Below are 20,586 nucleotides of genomic sequence, written 5' to 3' on the forward strand. Positions count from 1 at the left end.
AAATACCTCCTGGAATCAAATATTGGGCACAGGGAGGTGTTTGGGATAGATGGAGTTGGTTGGGAGCTGGTTCCTTGCTGCTTCTGAAGGCTTTTAAGGGGCCTTTAACAGTAGGGACAGTATAGTAGGATTTCCAAAAGCAGAGTTGAGGAGGTAATACATTTTATTGGAAAACCTTGGCCATTAATTGGGTAAATGTGGGACATTGTGTCAAAAAGCAGACACCACAGGGATTTCTGCTGTGGGATTTCACCTTTCCAACTTCCTGTTGCATCCAAGGAGTCACCATTTGCCAAATCTCCTCTTCCTACCAGTTCAGATCTTGCACTGCACTGAAGTGGGGAAAGCAGCCTTTCCCAGGCAGTTCCAAGAATCAAGAATTACTTGATGAAAACAATGGATCTTCCTGGGAGCAAGAGCAGCTCTGGAACACTTAAGCCAAGGTGGCAGCAGACTTTATACTGGGGAAAAGAGAAGCGATGATTTAAATATGTTAAGCAATTTAAAATACGTTAAAATTTGAAGAAAATAAGTTTTTGCCAATTAGGAATTTTTTATCAATCTCTTTGGGAAAGTTTCACGTGGAAGTGCTTTTCCCAGCACTTTGTTTAAAATAAAATGACTTTTTTTTTTCTCTTATTTACCTGAGCAAGACCCCACACCAGTACATATTGGTGCCACGTCCCGCTTTATTACTCAGTTCCGTGCCGGGCAGTTTGATTTTTTGTGGTCCTGCTTGGAGTCTGTATTCTAAGAGCCCAACATTTCTCCAAAAGCAGTGGAAGCAGTGGCTGCCACATCCCTGGAAGTGTTCAAGGCTAGGTTAGATGGGGTTTGGAACAACCTGGGAGAGTGGAAGGTGGAAAAAAGTGACCTTTGAGGTTCCTCCTACCCCAAACCGTGCCAGGGCTCTGTGGGCAGTGGGGAGAGGGTGTGTGGTGGTGACTTGTGCTGTTGGCAGGCCCTGGCAGAGGAGAAGGTGGCCTACGAGCGCAGCACCAGTCGCAACATCTACCTGAACGTGGCCGTGAACACCCTGAAGAAGCTGCGCAGCCTCGTGCCCAACTCCCCGGCCAGCACCAACAGTAGGTACCTTACAGTTTCACAGCTGGAGCCCTGCTGGGATTACAAACCACTGAGAGAAACTTGTTTGAAAAGCCAGAACCCATTTCTCAGCAGCATTATGCTGAAAGGCAAACAGCTCCAGTTTAGCTTTTTATAGCCTGGCAAGCTTTAATGGGCCTTCAAGAGGCAGGTCCTGCAATGCTTTGTTGGCTTTCTCGGCCTAAATGGAGATAATGCCACACGGGTGTGGGGGTTTTTTTTAGCACGAGTTCTTTCAAATGAAAAGCCCTGCTAATGGAGTAACTTTCACATGATGCCTTCAAAGTGATAGACTCGTCCATCACCACAGAAATCTGTTACACACATTAAGCTTCAAGAGAGAAACGAAGAGGGTTAAGACATTTCATTATTGGCTCTCGAGAGGGTACATTAAACAATCAATTTGTGCTGTTCTTGTGATTTTTTTTTTTTTTTCCTCTGGTCTCTTCCCTTTTCTCCCCTCTGTCTTCATTACGTTCCTGGCCATTAGGCAGAGCAGCTGAACTTGGAGGCTGGCCTTTAGGAGAGGGCTGCCAGTTAATGATTAGTAAAAAGCCCCTCTCTGCCATTATCTGATGTGCTGAGCATATTCTAGAGCTCTGAAGCTCCTTTCTGAAAGAAGCTGAAAGATCCTGTGTGGGAGGTTGGTCTGCAGGGCCCCAGAGTCAAAGCTGCTTCCTGGGGGTGGGTGATGCCCTCACGCAGCACACGAAGGGTTCACGTTGTTTCTGTGCTGGCTCCTCTCCTGCTTTTGGTCAGTTGGAGGGCTGTTTGTGCAGAGTGAGCAGGGAGAGCTACAAGTTTCTAGCAGAATTGTAAAAGTGTCCTTGCTGCCCTTAAAATTGCTGTGGGCTGACAGTGTGAATGGAAAACTCTCTGTGGTGCTGGGATGGAAATTCTGGGCCAGCATGTGGCACAAAGAATCCATTTCTGGAGCAAAACAAGACTTGAAGAGGATAAACACAGCCCTCCTCTTGCCCATGTGTAGTGTCCCAAACTAGGACTGAAGTCACTCTCTGGGTACCTGATCTCTGTCCCCCTGTGCTGTTCCCTTCTCCTTGCAGAGACAAGTAACAAGAAGGTGGTGTCCCACGAAGCTGTGCTGGGAGGGAAGCTTGCTGCCAAGACCAGCTTCACTCTGAACCGCTCAGGGAGCCTGAGAGCCGAGGATCTGACAGGTCAGACCCTGCTCCTGCTGGGCTGTCCCTTGTAGGGGTGGAGCTGAGGTGTGACACTGACTGAGGGGAGCAGAATCAGGCTGGAGCATTCACCTCGAGTTCTGGGGGCACTTTGGGCACCACACTGTCAGAGGGATCCAAAGCTGTTGGAGAGTGTCCAAAGGAGGGACACGGAGCTGGGGAAGGGTCTGAGGAGGGGCTGAGGGCACTTGGCTCGTTCAGCTGGAGCAGAGGAGACTGAGGGGAGGCTCCTCGGGGGCTGCAGCTCCTCCCGAGGGGAGGCGGAGGGGCAGGGGCTGAGCTCTGCTCTGGGACAGGGACAGGAGCCCAGCAAGGGCTGGAGCTGTGCCAGGCCTTGGGATGGAGCTCAGGGAAAGGTTCTTCCCCCCGAGGGTGCTGGGCACTGCCCAGGCTCCCCAGGGAATGGTCCCAGCCCCGAGGCTGCCAGAGCTGCAGGAGCGTTTGGACAGCGCTCTCAGGGGTGCTCAGGGTGGGATTGTTGGGGTGTCTGTGCAGGGACAGGGGCTGGACTGGATGATCCTTGTGGGTCCTTTCCCACTCAGGACATTCCAGGATTTTTATGGACTGCTGGGGTTTCTCTGTTAGGAGTTACTGCCTGGCTGCATCACGGAGCTGCAGAGTCCCTTGGGGGATGGTGACACCTCTGACCAGTGCCCTCCTTCCATCCTCTCTGGGGCTGTGAGGTCACTGCTGCAGCCTGGCTGGCTTTGATGGAGCATCAATAACCATTCAGAGCTGCCTCTTGTGCTTTGGGCATTATTTTACTTAAACTTTCTTGCCCTGAAGCAATTCTTTACAATGTGCCTGTCAGATTAAAAGGCAAACTTAAAAATCTCCATCTCTGCAGGGCTCAGTTTCACTTTCACCAATGTCACAGTAAGGTCGTATCGTAGCCAAAGGGTTGTGCCACGAGCATTTTTCACGTGGGCTCAAATCAGTTATGGGTATTTTGGTTGCCAAGAGATGTAGGGAAATAGTGGAGGAGATCAGAGAAGAGCTGTGGAGGCCATGGAGCAGAAGGAATTGACATTGAGAAAGCTTAAAAGGGCCAGTATAGCTCAGCTAAGCAACATCAAAGGGCACCCAGGAATATTGGAAGGGTTTAACGCAGCAGCCGAAGGAGATATCGAGCAGAGTGCAAGAAGTTATAATTATTCTGTGAAACGAAACGAGCAGCCTGAAATCGGTAGCAGGAAGAAATTTCTGATAATGAAGTTTTTAGGGAGCTGTGGGTGGCCTTTGAGGGGTGTTTGAGGGCTGTGCTGCCAATTATCAGCTGTTGCATTTAAACATGAAAATGGGAGAAGTCTCACTTTTAGTGACAGGACAAGGAGGAATGGCTCCCGCTGCCAGAGGGCAGGGCTGGATGGGAGATTGGGCAGGAATTGTTGGCTGTGAGGGTGTTGAGGCCCTGGCACAGGGTGCCCAGAGCAGCTGTGGCTGCCCCTGGATCCCTGGCAGTGGCCAAGGCCAGGCTGGACAGGGCTGGGAGCAGCCTGGGACAGTGGGAGGTGTCCCTGCCATGGCAGGGGTGGAATGGGATGAGCTCCAAGGTCCCCAAATTGGGTTGGTTCTATCAGCAACAGCAAGGCTGAAGATGGGCCTTTTGGAGAAATCCTGTTCCAGCTGTGCTTTCCAGACTTAATCCTCCTTGTTCAAGGAGTTTAAAAACCAGCTTGGGCACTAATGACCAGATTTTAAAAATTACCCCCCGTCACCTATTCCCCTGTCCATCCTGAGCTGAGGCGGTGGAAGCAAGCTCCAAACAGTGGGGGCAGTTTATCAAGGCAGGAGATTTGGTGAAGGCAGAGGAGCAGGCAGTGCTTTATGAGGAGAGCTCAGCACTGTGTTTGTGTGCAGGAGCTGCCCTGTACCGGCGCCTCAAGGAGTACCTGATGACCGAGGAGCAGCTCAAGGAGAACGGGTACCCGATGCCTCACCCCGAGAAGGCCGGACGTGCCGTGCTCTTCACTGCAGAGGAGAAGAAAGTGATTGACTGTAAGCTCTGCTGGCTCTTTCCTTCTGCAGGATTTGCTGGAGCTACCTGTTGTGGTTGTGTAAGATCTCAGTGTGGAGCCTTTGCTGCTGTTGTGACGGGGAGTGTGGCTGCAGAATTCTGCTGCATTCCTGCGTGGAGGAATGCCTGGTGCTCTGCACAGGATTTCCACGTCAATTCCAACATCATATATTGCACTGTAGTGCGCAGTAATGTCAGAGTAACGGAGAGTTCCTTCAGCTTTCACACCCTGAGAATGCTATTTTTGACCCAGAGTTTATAGTCTGTGAGGATGAAGGAGGTTTCTAATTCCTAATTCCCAGGTAACAGGATGAAAGGAAATGGCCTCAAGTCACGCCAGGGGAGGTTTAGATTGGATAGAAGGGAAAAATTCTTCATGGAAAAGGTTGTGAAGCATTGAACAGGCTGCCCAGGGCAGTGGTGGAGTCGTCATCCCCATAAATGTTCAAAAAACATGTGGATGTGGCACCTGGGGACATGGTTTAGTGGTGACCATCGTGGTGGTGCTGATGGTTGGACTTGGTCTTAAAGGTCTTTTCCAACCTTAGCAATTCCATGATTCTGTGCTGCCAAAGAACAGCAACTGAGCAGGTTGGAAGGAGGCTCCTGTTCTGTACTTGGTGACCTCCCCTCTCCCAGGGGGAGGATTTTTTTCTGTCTCTGTGAGAGCTGCTGTTACAATGGGATGAGAACTGGCACGGGGCCAGGCTGGCTTTGCAGTGGGTCCTGCTCTGCCGCTCTGGATTGCAGTTTTTTGTTTGATCTCGTGGCACTGCTGGGCCAAGTTGTTCCCCAGAGCCCATTTTGCAGCTGGACAAAACGATCATAAAATCACAAAACAGTTTGGATTGGAAGGGACTTTAAAACCCATCTCATTCCACCCCCTGGAACACCTTCCACCAGACTGGGTTGCTCCAAGCCGTGCCCGGCCTGGCCTTCATCCCACAGGTTTCCTCAGGACAGGATGGGGTCCTCCTCGGAATTTTCTGAACTCATGGCAAGATTTCTGCTCCTCAGCCCCTGACTAAAGCAGGCTGTGCTGCAGCAGGGATAAAACCCAGACTGGGGAATTCTTTTGAGGTGCTTTGCCACGCTCCCCTGAGCATCTGTGTGGAGAGACCTCACTAAAGTGTGTTAAGTGCTCATCCATGTTAACACCTTGTGCCTACATTTGTCCTGTGGTTGCTGAAGCAACCTGGGCAAAAGCTCTCTTGCATTAACACTGTCGAGTGCTGTATTTGTGAGAGCCCTTTTTTCCAGGGAACCAGCCAGCTCCTTTCTATGGTCCTGAGCTCATGTTCCAGGTTTTATTCCCGTAGTTTCCTGCAGATGTTGCAGGATCTTTGAATTCCTCCTTGTTTAACTAAAGCTGTTGCTGCCACTGTGACCGGTGGGCTGGTGCTGGGCAGAGCTGGGAATGCGCTAACGGCTTTAATGCTCGCACCAAAACTCATGGAATTGCATGGAGATCAGAAGAATGGTAGCTCCAGCACAGTGGCTTTTTGCATCTCCCTTCCCCAAATTTTGGGCAGTAAAAGCAGAGGCGGTAGGAGGGAGCAGTTGCAGACTGACCCCGTGCTGGGCCAGGCCCTGCCCTAAGTGCTCCTGGGTTTAGCTGCTGGAAAATCCTGACAGAAAAGCTGTGCCCTGGAGGAGCTAAAATGTCATTTGGAAGTGACAAGGCACAGATCCCCTGGAAACCAGGCTTCATTAGCTCTGGTGTCCAAAGAATGACTTATTTATCCTGTTCCTTAAAATAACTGTGTTAGACTCCAACGTAATTTGCTGTGCATGGAGAAACAATGCAGCAAACCTTGATGGAACTGGGGGCAGCTGATGTGGACCAAAGCCACTGGAGAGTCTCTGTGTTTTCCTCTGGGAAGTGTTTCAGATTTCAGAGGGATTGCTGTGCCTTTATAGGAGTTTGGAACAACATTTGGAATCCTTTCTAACAGAAAACGTCATTTAACAGCATTCGGGGCTTGAGTGATTGTGATTTACTTTGCTCTGGCCAGGTTAAGCAGGTGAGGGGTTTGCAGTGACCTGGCTGTTGCTTGTCTCCTGTCCCCAAGCCTCGTGCAGGATCTGCTGTCGCTGTGGCACCGAGTACATGGTCTCAGCCTCGGGGAGCTGCATCCGCAAGGAGGAGTGCGTCCATCACTGGGGCCGGCTGCGCAAGCAGAGAGGTACGGCCCTGCCGGGGGGATTGGCTGTGCTCCAGCTCCAAACACACACTCTGCTCGAGGTCTGAGCTCGATTTTGGAGCTTGTCACGCTCCCAAGTGGTGACAGTTGCTGTGCCTGTCACTGAAATGGCCTCACAAGGGGCTGCTGGGCTTGGCGGTCCCCAAAATGTGACGCTGGGGCTGCAGCAGAGGCGCTTCATCTTTGTTCAGAAAAGTAAAGGATAAAAAACCTTCCTGTGTGCTTTTTGAAAAGAAACCAGCCTTTTAAAAGGCTGACTGGGAGCACTAGAGGTCTGTCACTCCCAGGAGAGTTCACTGATCTTGGCTGAATTCATTTGCAGCAAGGCACTAACCTAGTTTGAGCTCTGCTCTGGTTTTCCATCAGAGCATCCCAGTGGCTTCTGGAGTTTGTCTGGCTGAGTACCAGAGACTTAAACTCTTTAGACTGCTGCCTGTGAATCCACAGTTATTTTCCCTCTGCGTTTGACACCTAATTGTTGTGCTCATCCAGGGGATCTGCACGTGAAAGCTGAAGTTCAGGTCTCTTGTTACCAAGACTCTTCTCCTTGACCCTTCATCTCTTGCTCTTTCAGTGCCAGGTGGGTGGGAAACTCACTACAGCTGCTGCTCCGGAGCTGTGGGGTCACCAGGCTGCCAGGTTGCTAAAGTAAGTGATGGAACAACACCTTTTTATTCTCAGTGACATCTGTGCTCTGCTCACAGTGGCAGTGGCTGGGAAATCCTTGCTTGAGCCTTTAGAAGAGCAGTGGCTTCCCTTAAGGGGATAAAACAAGCACAACTTAAATTCTTTTGCTCTGCAGTGGTAGGAAAACCCAGTATTTGACACTCAGCTGTCTGGAGTGAGCTGGGTTCATTCATCCTGAGCTGCCCAGCTCGTCTGCTTGAGGGACACAGAAAAGCTCATGTTTGTAAGTGAATCACAGAAGAAATGAGAAATAAAGGATTTCCTTTTAAGGAGCAGTCTGAGCCTTGGCAACAATGTACCAAAGGCTTTCCCCCATCTTTTCCTTTCCAGATTCCCATACTAAGGTAACTTTCTCCTGGTGGACAAAGCTTTTCTTACAAGCTTTCTGTTTGTTTATCCTTGGTTGTAATGAGAAGAGAAACCTTCCCAAGGAGCCTCTTGTAACTCAGAATATCACAAAACTTCTTTTGAGGGAGCCCAGCACTGGAAAAAAGAATGGAGAACCTCTCAGATGTGCAGTTTGATAGAGCAGAGCACTGTCTGGGTACCTTTGCACGGGTGCTTTTTCCTTTCCTTAGCAGGAGAGTTGGTGTCCCAGCCTGGCATCCCCTGACTGTCTTTGCCTTTCCCTCAGCTCTCTGGGAACGCTCCTTGTCGCTTGTTTTAGTGGCATTTTTATATTTGGCAGCTGCCACACAGGGGAGAACCAAAAGCTGGAGGTAGAATGTGAATTCTGGGCAAAATCCAAGGTTTGTTACAATCAGAGGAGTGTTCTGGGCACCATAAAAGCCTGCCCTGCACAGTCAGACTGGATGATGGGATCAGGTTGTTACTTTTCTTTCTTTTCCACATGAATTTAGGAATTTTTTTAAATCAGCTTTTCTAGGTAATCTATGCCATGGCCTCTTCACCCTCACAGCCAACAATTCCTTCCCAATATCCCATCTGTCCCTTCCCTCTGGCAGTGGGAAGCCATTCCCCCTTGTCCTGTCATTCCATACTGGTATAAAAAGTCCCTCTTCCTCTTTTTTATGAGCTCCCAGTTTTCACAGCACCGTTTGGAATATTTGGATCCCCAGCCTGCTCAGCATCAGAGCACGCAGTGGAGTTTTGGGATGTTGGGATATTGGGGAGCACAGTTTTGAAGAAGGGCTTTGAAAGCAGAAAATATTTGTAATAAGACACCATTCTCAGTATCTGGAGCCGGCGCTGGTTAGAAAAGCTCGTGTGTGTGCAGGCACAGGGCTGTCCTGGCCTGGCTTTGCTGCAGTTAGGCAGGAGGTGGCAGGAGGGAGCCGCGCTGCTCCCGGAGCCTCGGGTGCCTGCTCTTTGTGATACCCGAGGCTGCTGCTTCCTCGGCCCTAAAAACAGGAGCAACTTGGCTGCCCTCCTCCCAGCCAGGGAGAATTGGGCAGTTTCAGAACTGATGGACATAAATATCTAATGGGATTGGGGTGTTTATTTGTTTTTTTTCACTTCACTGCTCAGTTCTGTTGTGTTACCCAGGGAGGGAAGGGCTGAAGCTGTGAGGGAGAGGTGTTTGCTGGCTGCTGAGCTGCTCTCCCCATTCCCTCAGCAGAGCAGGGTCCACGCAGAGTGGACAAGTGACAAGAGTGGCCCCTTGCACGTGGGGAGCGGTGATCCATGAGGCCTTGGAGCAGTGCTGGCTATGAATACAGGGAGAGATTGGCCTCAGTGTTGGCCCAGCTGCCTCATTAACTCCAAATGATGCAGTTCCTGTGCTCTGGCTGCACCTGCAGTAGTGACCTGTGCGGGAAAATATGCAAATCCTGCTTTGGTTTCCTCTCTGCCCACACTCAGCTTCATGAGTGCCTCAGCTCCTCGTCTCTCCAGCCTTTTATCCTGAGACAAACCAGAACAGTTTCATTCCTTGTAGGGTGAGACGTGTGGGAAGCCCTGTTCTGTGCTGAGCACTGCTGAGGCCCCACCTCAAATCCTGGGAGCTGTTTTGGGCCCCTTGTGACAAGAAGGACATTGAGAGGCTGGAGTGTATCCAGAGAAGGGAACAGAGCTGGGGAAGGGGCTGGAGCCCCAGGAGAGGCTGAGGGAGCTGGAAAGGGGCTCAGCCTGGAGAAAAGGAGGCTCAGGGGGCCCTTGTGGCTCTGCACAGCTCCTGACAGGAGGGGACAGCCGGGGGGGTCGGGCTCTGCTCCCAGGGAACAGGGACAGGAGGAGAGGGAACGGCCTCAGGCTGGGCCAGGAGAGGTTTAGGTTGGATATTGGGAACATTTCTTCACAGAAAGGGTTGGAAAGGGGTTCCCAGGGCAGTGGTGGAGTCACCATGCCTGGAAGTGGTCAGAAAACACGTGGATGTGGCACTTGGGGACGTGGCTTAGTGGTGACCTTGGTGTGGCTTCTGGGTTGACTTGATGATCTTGGGAGTCCTTTCCAACCTTAAGGATTCAGTGATTCCATGGTTTTGAGCATTGCAAGGGGGGCTGTGACCCGGCTGCTGTGATTGTGCTCAAATACGTGAAGATTTAGGGACAGAAAACTTCAACACAACAAAAAACCCCACTGGGGAATAAGGGAGGGAGGGAGGGCATCACCTCTGGGTGTGGTGCAGGTTGGTTTCACCTAAAACCATGTCAGTAGGCAAAAGGGCAGTCACAGCTCTGCCTTGCCCTCAGTTTCCTGTTCCTGCTTCCCCTTTAAACTTCATCCAGCTTAGAACCCCTGCTGCCAGGCAGGTTTCAGGATAACCACTGGGATCTGTGCTGGGAGGAGTGTGGAAGTACCTGTGTTGCAACAGCAGCTCGGTCATGCACCGGCTTAAGCCACTTGTGAAATCGCTCTCTGCGTTTTCCTGCTGGATCTTGTTGACCCCGGAGCTTTAGCTGGGAACAAAGCAGAGTGCTTGGAAATGCCCTCTGTTGCCTCAGGGGCTGGTGGGCTGGAGCTCCTGTTGGTGTGGAGTGCAGTGGCTGTGAGTGGGTGCACACGCAGCCGGCTCTGGAGCTGCTGTCAGGAGCGCCTGGTGCTCACACAGGGCTGTCTGGGGTTAGGATCCTGCACCTGGGTTGTCTTGGCCACAGGAACCAGGAGCTGGAGTTACATCAGTGTCAGGCCTCAGTGTGACATTCCACTCCAGATTGAGAGCTCCTTCTCCCCAGACGCGTGCTGTCCTGCTCCTCCATGTGCTGTCAGTGCATTGATCAGCCACCAGCCCTGATCTGCCACTGGGACTGTGGCTGCCCATGGCTGTGTTTGCTGTGCTTGGGAACTCCTCAGGCTCACTGGAGGCAAAACTTATTCCTCGCTAAGAAATCATTAAAAACCCACTTTTGTTGAAGTGGAGGTTTGTTGGGGTGGGCTCTTTGGCTTCTTGTTCTTGTCATCACCAACTGTCGCTGTCTTTTCCTGTCAGCAACACGTGCACGATGGGCGCAAGGAGAGCCTGGATGGCTTTGTGAAGACGTTTGAGAAGCTGCCCACGACTGATGGCTACCCTGGGATCTACGCCTTAGACTGTGAAATGGTGGGTCCAAAGGCCAGACAAAGCTTTTTGGGACTGGCTGAGGTGTGACACGAGTGGCTGAAGGGAAGCTGTTTCCTGACCTCATTCTCTCTTTTCTGAATATTGGTGCTGGAGGTGTAAATGAGTTCTTATTGATTGGTGTGTTTGACTTGAGGGCTGTGCGGCCCTGGCGGGCTCTGACTGGCCCACGCTGGGCAGTGCTGCAGCCTGGCCTTGCTGCACCAGATGTGCTGCATTTTGGGTGAGGGGCTCCACAGATCCCACACCGTGGTTGTGCCTCTCATCACATCTGCCCTGTTCCTTGCAGTGCTACACTAAGCAAGGACTGGAGCTGACGAGAGTGACCGTGATCAACTCGGAGCTGAAGGTGGTGTACGACACCTTTGTCAAGCCAGACTCCAAGGTGGTGGATTACAACACCAGGTGAGGGCTGTAACACCAGGGGAGGATGCTCTTCCTCGGGACAGAGCTCTGTGCCCCCTCAGGAAGTTGGGAGCGCTTGTTGAAACTCCACTGACCACCACTCCTTAAGGGCTGAGGGGCTTTGGACCTTGAGGTGTTTCTTCAAGTGAAGTTCCCCCACCTGTGTCCTGTTGCTCTGCAGATTCTCAGGTGTGACAGAAGAGGACCTGGAGAACACGAGCATCACCCTGCGCGATGTCCAAGCTGTCCTGCTGAACATGTTCAGTGCAGACACCATATTGATAGGGCACAGCTTGGAAAGTGACTTATTTGCACTAAAGGTAACTTGGGCTCTTGTCTTCACGTCTCCCTGTGGTGCTTTCCCACCTGGGGGGTGTTAGGTGTCTCCTTCAAATTTCAGAACTGTTTATTTCCAAGGACCAGTAGTGGGGTGGCCTCACCTCAGGTCCTGTGTGTACTTCTTGGGCAGCACAGTATGAAAAAGCCATGCACCCATTAGAGAGTGTCCAGAGGAGCTGTGAGGATGGGGAAGGGTCTGGAGAGGCCTCATGAGGAGCAGCTGAGGGTCCTTGGTTTGTTCAGCCTGCAGGAGACTCAGGGGAGACTCATTGTGATCTTCAACATCCTCATGGGGGAGGAGGAGGGGCAGGTGCTGATCTTTTCACTCTCATGGTTTGACCAGGGACAGGAGCCCAGCGAGGGCTGGAGCTGTGCCAGGCCTTGGGATGGAGCTCAGGGAAAGGTTCTTCCCCCCGAGGGTGCTGGGCACTGCCCAGGCTCCCCAGGGAATGGTCCCAGCCCCGAGGCTGCCGGAGCTGCAGGAGCGTTTGGACAGCGCTCTCAGGGGTGCTCAGGGTGGGATTGTTGGGGTGTCTGTGCAGGGACAGCGGCTGGATTCAGTGATCTTTGTGGGTCCCTTCCAGCTCAGGATATTCCAGGATCCCATGGTTTCTCCAGTCTCTGAGCCTGTGCAAAGCTGGTTGTGGTGGAAGTGCAAGGGAGTGGGGTCACATGTGTCACTCCTGGTGTCACCTGAACTTTTAGTGGCTGCTGCTGCCCAGGGTGACAGAGCTGGACAGGGCTCTGAGCAGCCTGCTCTAGTGGAAGGTGGAACAGGATGGTCTCCAAGGTCTCTTTCAACCCAAACCATTCCATGATTCTGTGACTGATCCCAAATCCTTTGTCTCTCACCCTTGCCAGATCTGTTCTCTGTTCCGTGCCAGCTTTTCTAGGCATTGTGGTGTTACTCTGATGAAGTTATTTTGACCTTTCACCTGTCCTGTTTCCTGCCTGACCCTCCTCAGCCCGGTGTGTCCATCCCTCAGCCACCTCTGCTGTCCTGCCAGGGACACTGTCCTGCACTGAGGCCCCAGGGCTTTGTTCTGGGTCACCAGGAGAGCGTGTGGCAGGCAGGAGCCAAATCTTTGTGCTCACATGCCAGAACTTCCCTCAGCTGTTCTTTGTCCCACAGCTCTCCTGCTGAAGCCTCTGTGGCTGCCAGCTCCCAGCTCTGGGTTGGAAGCAGGAGCTTTTAATGCCTGTAAAACACTTTACCTCTCCGTGGCACCCTTTATCCCAGCCTTGGAGAGACTTCATCATCATCAGAAAAACATTATTTCCAGTTAGATCAGCTCGAGATGACTGCCTTGGCCTCTTAGAGGTTTGATATACTCTTAGCACCACGGCTGCTGCCAGGAGGAGCCCAGAGCAATGCAGCAGGGCCCCGGGGTGTCACAGCAGAATGGCTGAGGGCTGTGGCAGTGAAGCCATACCTCACTAATGGCTGTGGCAAGTTCCAAGTGCTGATGGCATTTCGAGTTTTATTTAAAGCTTTATTATCCTGTTTCCTCAGTCTTCCTGATCTACATAAGTAATTACCACTGTGTCTGGGAGGGTGCCAGAGCTGAGTGCACTCCAGGGGAGGTTATCCATAACGTTGGCAGTTTTATACTGCGAGGAGTGGAGCAGGTTGTTTCTGTGAAAGTGCAGCTGATCTGGGGTGCTTGTGGAGCTGTTACTGATGGGGTTATGGGTTGTCCTGCAACATGAGCTGGTGCCTGGAGGCAGAGAGGAGAGGGGATTATCAGGGTCCTGTCGGAGTCATCCCTGTTGGGACAGGACACAGGTTTATCTCTCAGGCCCTGCACTTCACTCCTGTGCTCAGGATTGGCTTCATCCACATTCCTTTAGCTCCCACTGAATGCAGTTTGTGACAGCAAAGGATTAATCTTGTCTTAGCCTGAGAGGAAGAAATCAGTGTTACAAAAAGCCAGCCTGCCCTATGATTATGGACTTTGTCAGGTGGGGCCTTCTGGCTGTCCCCAGGCCCCTTGGTGCAGGGCAGGGAGCACTTTGACCTGTTCAGCATCCTCAGTTCCTCCAGCTGGTGACAATTCATAGCTGAGGTGTTGGATTAGAGGGCTGGAGCCCCTCTGCTCTGGGGCCAGGCTGGGAGAGCTGGGGGTGCTCAGCTGGAGAGGAGAAGGCTCCAGGGAGAGCTGCGAGCCCCTGGCAGGGCCTGAAGGGGCTCCAGGAGAGCTGCAGAGGGACTGGGGACAAGGGCTGGAGGGACAGGACACAGGGAATGGCTCCCAGTGCCAGAGGGCAGGGCTGGATGGGAGATTGGGCAGGAATTGTTGGCTGTGAGGGTGTTGAGGCCCTGGCACAGGGTGCCCAGAGCAGCTGTGGCTGCCCCTGGATCCCTGGCAGTGCCCAAGGCCAGGCTGGACAGGGCTGGGAGCAGCCTGGGACAGTGGGAGGTGTCCCTGCCATGGCAGGGGATGGAGTAGAAGCCCTTTGTAAAGTCCCAACTCAAAGCACTCTGATATGATTCAGTGATAGAATTTCCTTGTCCCATTCCATCCTTGCTGAGCTGGTGCTGGTTAAAAGCTTCCTGTTGAGTCACTGCTGGCGGATGGGAGGATTTGGGGTTGGTTTGCACCCTGAAGGCCAGGCCTGCTCTGTAGCAGCAGTGTGATGCACATCCTGCTTTGCCACGCACATCCTGCCCGCTTCTGTCCCCATCTTAGGATCCCTGAGTGGTTTGGTTGGAAGGCACCTTGAGGATTCCCAGTTCCAATCCTCTGCCCTGGGCAGAGATGCCACTCACTAGACTGAGCTGCTTCATCTTGTGAAGCAGCTGAAAGGTTGCTACAACTCACACGGAGGCTGTGGAGCACTCAGCTGCTTCTTCAGTTTAGTTTTTAATGGTGAAAGACTCCAGAGCTATTCCAGCTTCTCCAGGCTGGGGGTTAAGGATTGGCTTGTCCTGCTTGAGTTACACAAACTGGATCAGGCCCGAATCCCTGCTGCCCTGGATGTGAGGTGTCAGGGCTCTGGGGGAGGCGTGTGGCTGGCACAGCAGTGGCAATCCTGTGTGCACACCCTGCAGGGGCAGTCATCCTGCCTCCAGCCGGAGCCTCCTGCCAGACTGGTTGGGTGGGAAACTGCTGAGAGCGTTGCACAGAGCCCCAGAGGTGACCGGGAGCGTGGCTAATCCCAAGGAGTGCCTGTCCCTGTGGGAATGGGGCAATAACCCTGTTCCTCTGCTCCTCCCTCAGCTGATCCACGGCACCGTCGTGGACACAGCCATCGTGTTCCCCCACCGCCTGGGGCTGCCCTACAAGCGGGCCCTGCGCACGCTGATGGCCGACTACCTCAAACGCATCATCCAGGACAATGGTGAGAGCTCTGAGGGGCCCCACTTCCTGCTGGGTGTGGTCTGCTCGGCCCTGCCTTCCTCTGCTCTCCCCAGGCCCATCCTCTCGCTCCTGGCGTTTTCTCCCCTGTGCTGGCACGAGGAGCTGGCGTGGTTTCAGTGTGACCCCAGTTCCGAGGGCAGAGCTCTCCCTGTGCTGAGTGGGACAAAGGAAGTGGTGTGGGAAGGCTGAGGGTGGCTCTGCCGGGGCCAGGTCCTGCCCTCCCTTCTCTGGCCAGCTGAGATGGATCCTCCTGTTGGGAGTGGGGCCTGTTCCCTCCCACTGTCCCTGAGCACATTGTAAACACTGCTGGGGAAGCTCCCAGCTGTTCCACAGCTGATGGTGTCAGGCTGAAGCCCAGCAGAAAAGTGTGGCTTATGTGGAAAAAAATACGTGTTTAAAGTTGGGAGTGTTCAACCTGGAGAAGAGAAAGCTTTGGGGACTCCTTAAAGCTCTTCCTTGTAGGGCCTGAAGGGGCTCCAGGAGAGCTGCAGAGGGACTGGGGACAAGGGCTGGAGGGACAGGACACAGGGAATGGCTCCCAGTGCCAGAGGGCAGGGCTGGATGGGAGATTGGGCAGGAATTGTTGGCTGTGAGGGTGTTGAGGCCCTGGCACAGGGTGCCCAGAGCAGCTGTGGCTGCCCCTGGATCCCTGGCAGTGCCCAGGGCCAGGCTGGACAGGGCTGGGAGCAGCCTGGGACAGTGGGAGGTGTCCCTGCCATGGCAGGGGTGGCACTGGATGGGCTTGAACAAACTATGAAACACAAATCATTGTGTGTTTCTGTGGAATTCTTTAAATCCCCAGCTTTGGCTCAGGGTGCTCCCAGGTGTGGCTGTGGCTGCAGGGGACAGCTGGCTGTGCCTGGGGAAGCTCACTGGGCTGTGCTGGGCTGTGCTGGGTTGTGCTGGGCTATTCTATTCTGTTCTGTGCTGGGCTGTGCTGTTCTGTTCTGGGCTGAGCTGTGCTGGGCTGAGATGTTCCGTGCTGCTCTGTTCTGTGCTGTTCTGTTCTGTGCTGTTCTGTTCTGTGCTGTTCTGTTCTGTGCTGTTCTGTTCTGGGCTGTGCTGTTCTGGGCTGTGCTGTTCTGTTCTGTGCTGTTCTGTTCTGGGCTGTGCTGTTCTGGGCTGTGCTGTTCTGTTCTGTGCTGCTCTGCTCTGCTCTGCTCTGTTCTGTTCTGTTCTGTTCTGTGCTGTTCTGTTCTGGGCTGTGCTGTTCTGGGCTGTGCTGTTCTGTTCTGTGCTGCTCTGCTCTGCTCTGCTCTGTTCTGTTCTGTTCTGGGCTGTGCTGTTCTGTTCTGTTCTGCTCTGTTCTGTTCTGCTCTGTTCTGTTCTGGGCTGTTCTGTTCTGGGCTGTTCTGTTCTGTTCTGCTCTGTTCTGTTCTGGGCTGTGCTGTTCTGTTCTGTGCTGTTCTGCTCTGTTCTGTTCTGGGCTGTGCTGTTCTGTTCTGGGCTGTGCTGTTCTGTTCTGTGCTGTTCTGCTCTGCTCTGTTCTGGGCTGTGCTGTTCTGTTCTGTGCTGCTCTGCTCTGCTCTGTTCTGTTCTGGGCTGTGCTGTTCTGTTCTGTTCTGGGCTGTGCTGTTCTGTTCTGTTCTGTGCTGCTCTGCTCTGCTCTGTTCTGGGCTGGGCTGGGCTGGACAGACAGCCCCGTGCAGCAGAGGGGTCACTGCCACTCCCGTGTTTGTGTCCCCAGTGGAAGGACACGACTCCAGCGAGGACGCCAGAGCCTGCATGGAGCTGATGGTGTGGAAGATCAAAGAGGACGCCAAAGTGAAGCGATGACCCGCGCGTTGTCTCTCTGCTGTTCTCCTGCGCCTCTGTGAAGAAGCAGTGCAATAAATGCCCACAGCCACTCTGTCCCCCCGTGCCAGCAGCATGTTCCTGCTCCCCAGCCATCCCAGCAGGACTCCTGGACTCACACCTGCAGTCCCCCTGTCCAGGTGGTGCCTCTCGGATCCTCAGGCTCCACCTGAGGGGTTCTCTGTGGTCCAAGCACTGCCTCGTGGGCCTGGCAAGGTGGTTTTGAGTAGCACAACCAGAACTTCTTGGTTCCTAGGAGAAGCTTGTTAGAGGTAGGTTGGAGATGTGCAGAAAGATCTTTCTGGTTCAGTTAAAGGTAGATCGCTGACTTTTTTTTTTATTATTATTCCAAATATAATTTAAATTGCCTCTGTACTCCAAAGCAGCATTTGGAGAGGGGGGGAGATGGAAGAAGGTTGGGCAGGAAGCTGTGAGTGGATTGTGCAGCTGGTGTGGGAAGCAAGAGCTGAGGAGGAAGCACTTGGGAAGAGGTCCTGGTGCAATCCCACTGTGGGGCTGCAGAGGAGAGAGGCTGCCTCTGAGCAGCTGGAGGGCGAGGAATGAGGTGGGATCTGGGAATTGCTGCCCGCTGTGCCCCAGGTGATCTTGCTGAGGGCTGGCTGGCACCTGGTTCTGCAGTCAGTGCAAAGGGTGTCACACCTCGCCCAGACCTCCGGGTCAGGGAGAGCCTGCATCCCGTCACTGCAGGGTAGGACAAGCGATTCCTCCCCTGACCCTCAGCTTCCAGCAGGGCCCCAGTGAGCTTGTGTTGAGGGAAAAAGGGGTTTGGGGTGTGCACCCACCTAAGGGTGGCCTCAGCAGTGTGCAGGACTCCCCACCAGCCTGTCCCTGATACAGGGAGTTGGTACAGGAAAAAGAAATCGGGAAAAATCCTTCGTTTCAACTCGTTTACGCGTCGGGAGTTCTGCAGAGGGCGCAGGAGCCAGCTGTGTGTCTGGCAGCAGGACAAAAGCACCTGCTGAGGGAGGCTGTCACTGGGACACAGCCCAGGCAGACTGGATGGCACTGGTGGGGCCCTCTGCCCAGACCCTGCTGCTGTCTGGGGACAGCAGAGCTGAGGGGAACAGTCCCCATGGATGGGGGTCTCTCATCTGGGGTCAGCGAGCGCCTTCACCCACAGCAGTGACCCCTCGCCCTCCCTGGCAGCGCTGGAATCATGTCCCTTGGTGGCTGCTGTGTCCCTGGCGTGGGCTGGCTGTGTCAGGCTGGGGGCAGAGGAGCTGCTGGGGTTTGGTTCCTGTCAGAGCCAATTCCTGCTCACTGCTTTGTACCCCTCCTGGGCTCAGGGTTTGGGGACAGCTGTGTGTCCCCTGCATGTCCTGAGCTGTCCCAGCCTGTGGGCTGGGCTGTGTTCCAGGACAGGGATGTGCTGCTCCAGCCCCACACCGGGCCTGGTGAACTCTCCCCATCCCTCTGAGGCAGGGAGGCGGCTTCTCTGCCCAGCTGTCCGGGAGCCAGGAGGAGAAGCGGGGCTGCAATGCCTCCTGTTCCTGCTCAGCCTGTCTGTGTTTCCTCTGGCAGCCTGTTCCCTACCCCAGGTTTTGGGGATGCAGCTCCCTGCCGCTCCCCCAGTGCTCCACATCCAGCTCTGCTCCTTCCCTGCCTTGGGGCTTCTACCCCAAGCACCCTTGGGACACCTCGGCCTGTCCCCATCCCACTGCCTGCAGGGAACAGCGCTGGTCCTGCCCAGGCTGTGGGAGAGACAGAGTTCAGTGCTTCCCAGCTGGGGTGGGAGGCTTTGCTCCTGCTCCTGCCTCTTTCCCGTGTTTATCCCCTGTTTATCGTCACCCCTGGCTGCAGCGATGGAATGTCCCTGGAGCAGCCGCCGCAGGTCTCAGACCTGGCTCTTGCCTGTTCCTCGACAGGCAGCCCCTGCTTCCCGGCCTTCCACAGCAGCTCCTTCCCTGGAAAAGCCAGGCATTCGAAGGTGGTGTGCTGGTGTCCTGCTTGTGGAGCTGCTTGGCTTGATCCCCTCTCCTGGGGCTGGGGCAGGCAGGACGTTCCTCCGGGCAGGAATCCTGCCAGGCCCAGACCTCCATCGTCTCCCCTCCCTTTCCCCATGGTCCAGCCTAACGGAGGCTTTTGGGGTGGGGGTGTGGGGGGCTGCTGTGTCGAGGGGTGTCCCTGGGAAAGTGGAACCACATCCAGCCATGCCGTGGGTTTGGTCAGAGCCAGTCCTGGCCCGGGGCTGCCGTCACCTCCCCAGGCACCAGAGGTTTGGTTGGGTTGTACAGAACGATTGTAACCTGTAACTTTTTGTAATTGTTTTTAATAAAAGAGTGTTGACTAGATGCACATTCCTGAGTCTGGGACTGCTCTGCCTTCGGATGGGTTGTAAAGGGGAGGTGCTGGAGCCGTCCTGTAGCTGGGAGGGGCTGGGCAGGCGTCCCAGGAGATCCTTCCCGAGCTGGAGCAGTGGGTTCAGCACATCCAAGGTCTGCACGTGGGTCTGGGCAATCCCAGCCGCGAGCACAGACTGGGAGATAACTCAGGGAGAGCAGCCGTGGGAGAGGGACTGGGGGTGTTGGTGGGGAGAGGCTCAGGCTGCCCCGGCCATGGGCACTGACCCCAGAAACCCCCCTGTGCTGGGCTGAGCCCCCAGCGTGGGCAGCAGGGGAGGGGGGATTCTGCCCCTCTGCCCACCCAGGTGAGACCCCAGCTGCAGAGCTGCCCCAGCCCTGGGGAACAACAGCAGGAGCACGTGGAGCTGCTGGAGCCAGGGCAGAGGAGGCACAGAGCTGCTGCAAGGGCTGGAGCCCCTCTGCTCTGGGGCCAGGCTGGGAGAGCTGGGGGTGCTCAGCTGGAGAGGAGAAGGCTCCAGGGAGAGCTCTGAGCCCCTGGCAGGGCCTGAAGGGGCTCCAGGAGAGCTGCAGAGGGAGTGGGGCCAAGGGCTGGAGGGACAGGACACAGGGAATGGCTCCCAGTGCCAGAGGGCAGGGCTGGATGGGAGATTGGGCAGGAATTGTTGGCTGTGAGGGTGTTGAGGCCCTGGCACAGGGTGCCCAGAGCTGCTGTGGCTGCCCCTGGATCCCTGGCAGTGCCCAAGGCCAGGCTGGACAGGGCTTGGAGCAGCCTGGGACAGTGGGAGGTGTCCCTGCCATGGCAGAGGTGCGATGGGATGGGGTTTAAGGTCCCTTCCAACCCAAACCTCTCCATGATTCTGTGGCAGCGGTGGGGACAAGAGTCCGTTCTGCTGCTTGGGGCTGGATGTGGCCCCGTGGGGTCCCGGCGTGGCCCCTCAGCTGTGTCCCCCCCACCCCCTCTGGCACAGGGCGACAGCGGCGCCTCCCGGGCACGGGCTGGGGGCTGAGTGGGGTCCCAGCCCCGAGGGGTCCCACCCCGTTCCCTCTCTGCCCTTTCAGAACCCGGGTGCTGCCCAGCCCAAACCATTCCGTGATTCCTCGGTCCCTTCCATGTGCAGCCGCTGTTCGTTCCCCCGCGTGGTTCCGCAGCACATCTCGGCCTCCCCCAGCACCGCTCCCAGCTCTCGCTGCCCCGCGTCCCTCCCGCCCGCCGGGATGAGCCGCGGAGCCGGGGAAAAGGGATGGAAGCGATGCCGCTCCTTTTGGAGAGAACCCCATCCCACCCCTGGACTGATCGAGGAGGGGGAGCCGTGGCCGGAGCCTCGCTCTGTGCAAACCCCGCACACCCCGGGCAATGCCCGGGCACATCCCGGCTCCTCCCGCCGCATCCCGGAGCCGGGATGGAGCCTCGGCACCCCCGAGCCCTGCCCAGCTCCCCCGGAGCCCGTATCGATCTCCCAAACGGGGCAGGAATTAAAGTGCCAAGCCAAGGAGCTGATTCAGCACGGAGGAAGAGGTGAAGGTAAAAAGTTCAAATAAAAAAAAAATAATGGGCCATTAGATGACCTCACTGGCAATGTGTTTTATTTAACGCGCGGGTGATGGCTCGGCGGTGGCAGCTGTGAAAGTCACGC

General features: G+C 54.8%; 1 protein-coding gene across 1 annotated transcript in view; it reads left to right on the forward strand.

Moving 5' to 3' along the window:
• The window catches only part of REXO1 (RNA exonuclease 1 homolog), a 42,952-nt gene extending 25,949 nt beyond the window's left edge, over positions 1-17,003 (forward strand). Inside the window, exons 7-16 of the mRNA XM_040086889.2 lie at positions 962-1,085; positions 2,169-2,282; positions 4,164-4,301; positions 6,393-6,506; positions 7,099-7,172; positions 10,600-10,710; positions 11,018-11,133; positions 11,315-11,453; positions 14,694-14,814; positions 16,522-17,003. Of these exons, the coding sequence (XP_039942823.1) occupies positions 962-1,085; positions 2,169-2,282; positions 4,164-4,301; positions 6,393-6,506; positions 7,099-7,172; positions 10,600-10,710; positions 11,018-11,133; positions 11,315-11,453; positions 14,694-14,814; positions 16,522-16,610 (1,140 nt within the window). The 3' untranslated portion in view covers positions 16,611-17,003. The remainder of the gene's footprint in view (positions 1-961; positions 1,086-2,168; positions 2,283-4,163; positions 4,302-6,392; positions 6,507-7,098; positions 7,173-10,599; positions 10,711-11,017; positions 11,134-11,314; positions 11,454-14,693; positions 14,815-16,521) is intronic.
• The last annotated feature ends 3,583 nt before the right edge of the window (positions 17,004-20,586 follow it).

Source organism: Hirundo rustica, chromosome 26 (assembly GCF_015227805.2).
Source record: "Hirundo rustica isolate bHirRus1 chromosome 26, bHirRus1.pri.v3, whole genome shotgun sequence".
In the NCBI taxonomy this organism is placed as follows: domain Eukaryota; kingdom Metazoa; phylum Chordata; class Aves; order Passeriformes; family Hirundinidae; genus Hirundo; species Hirundo rustica.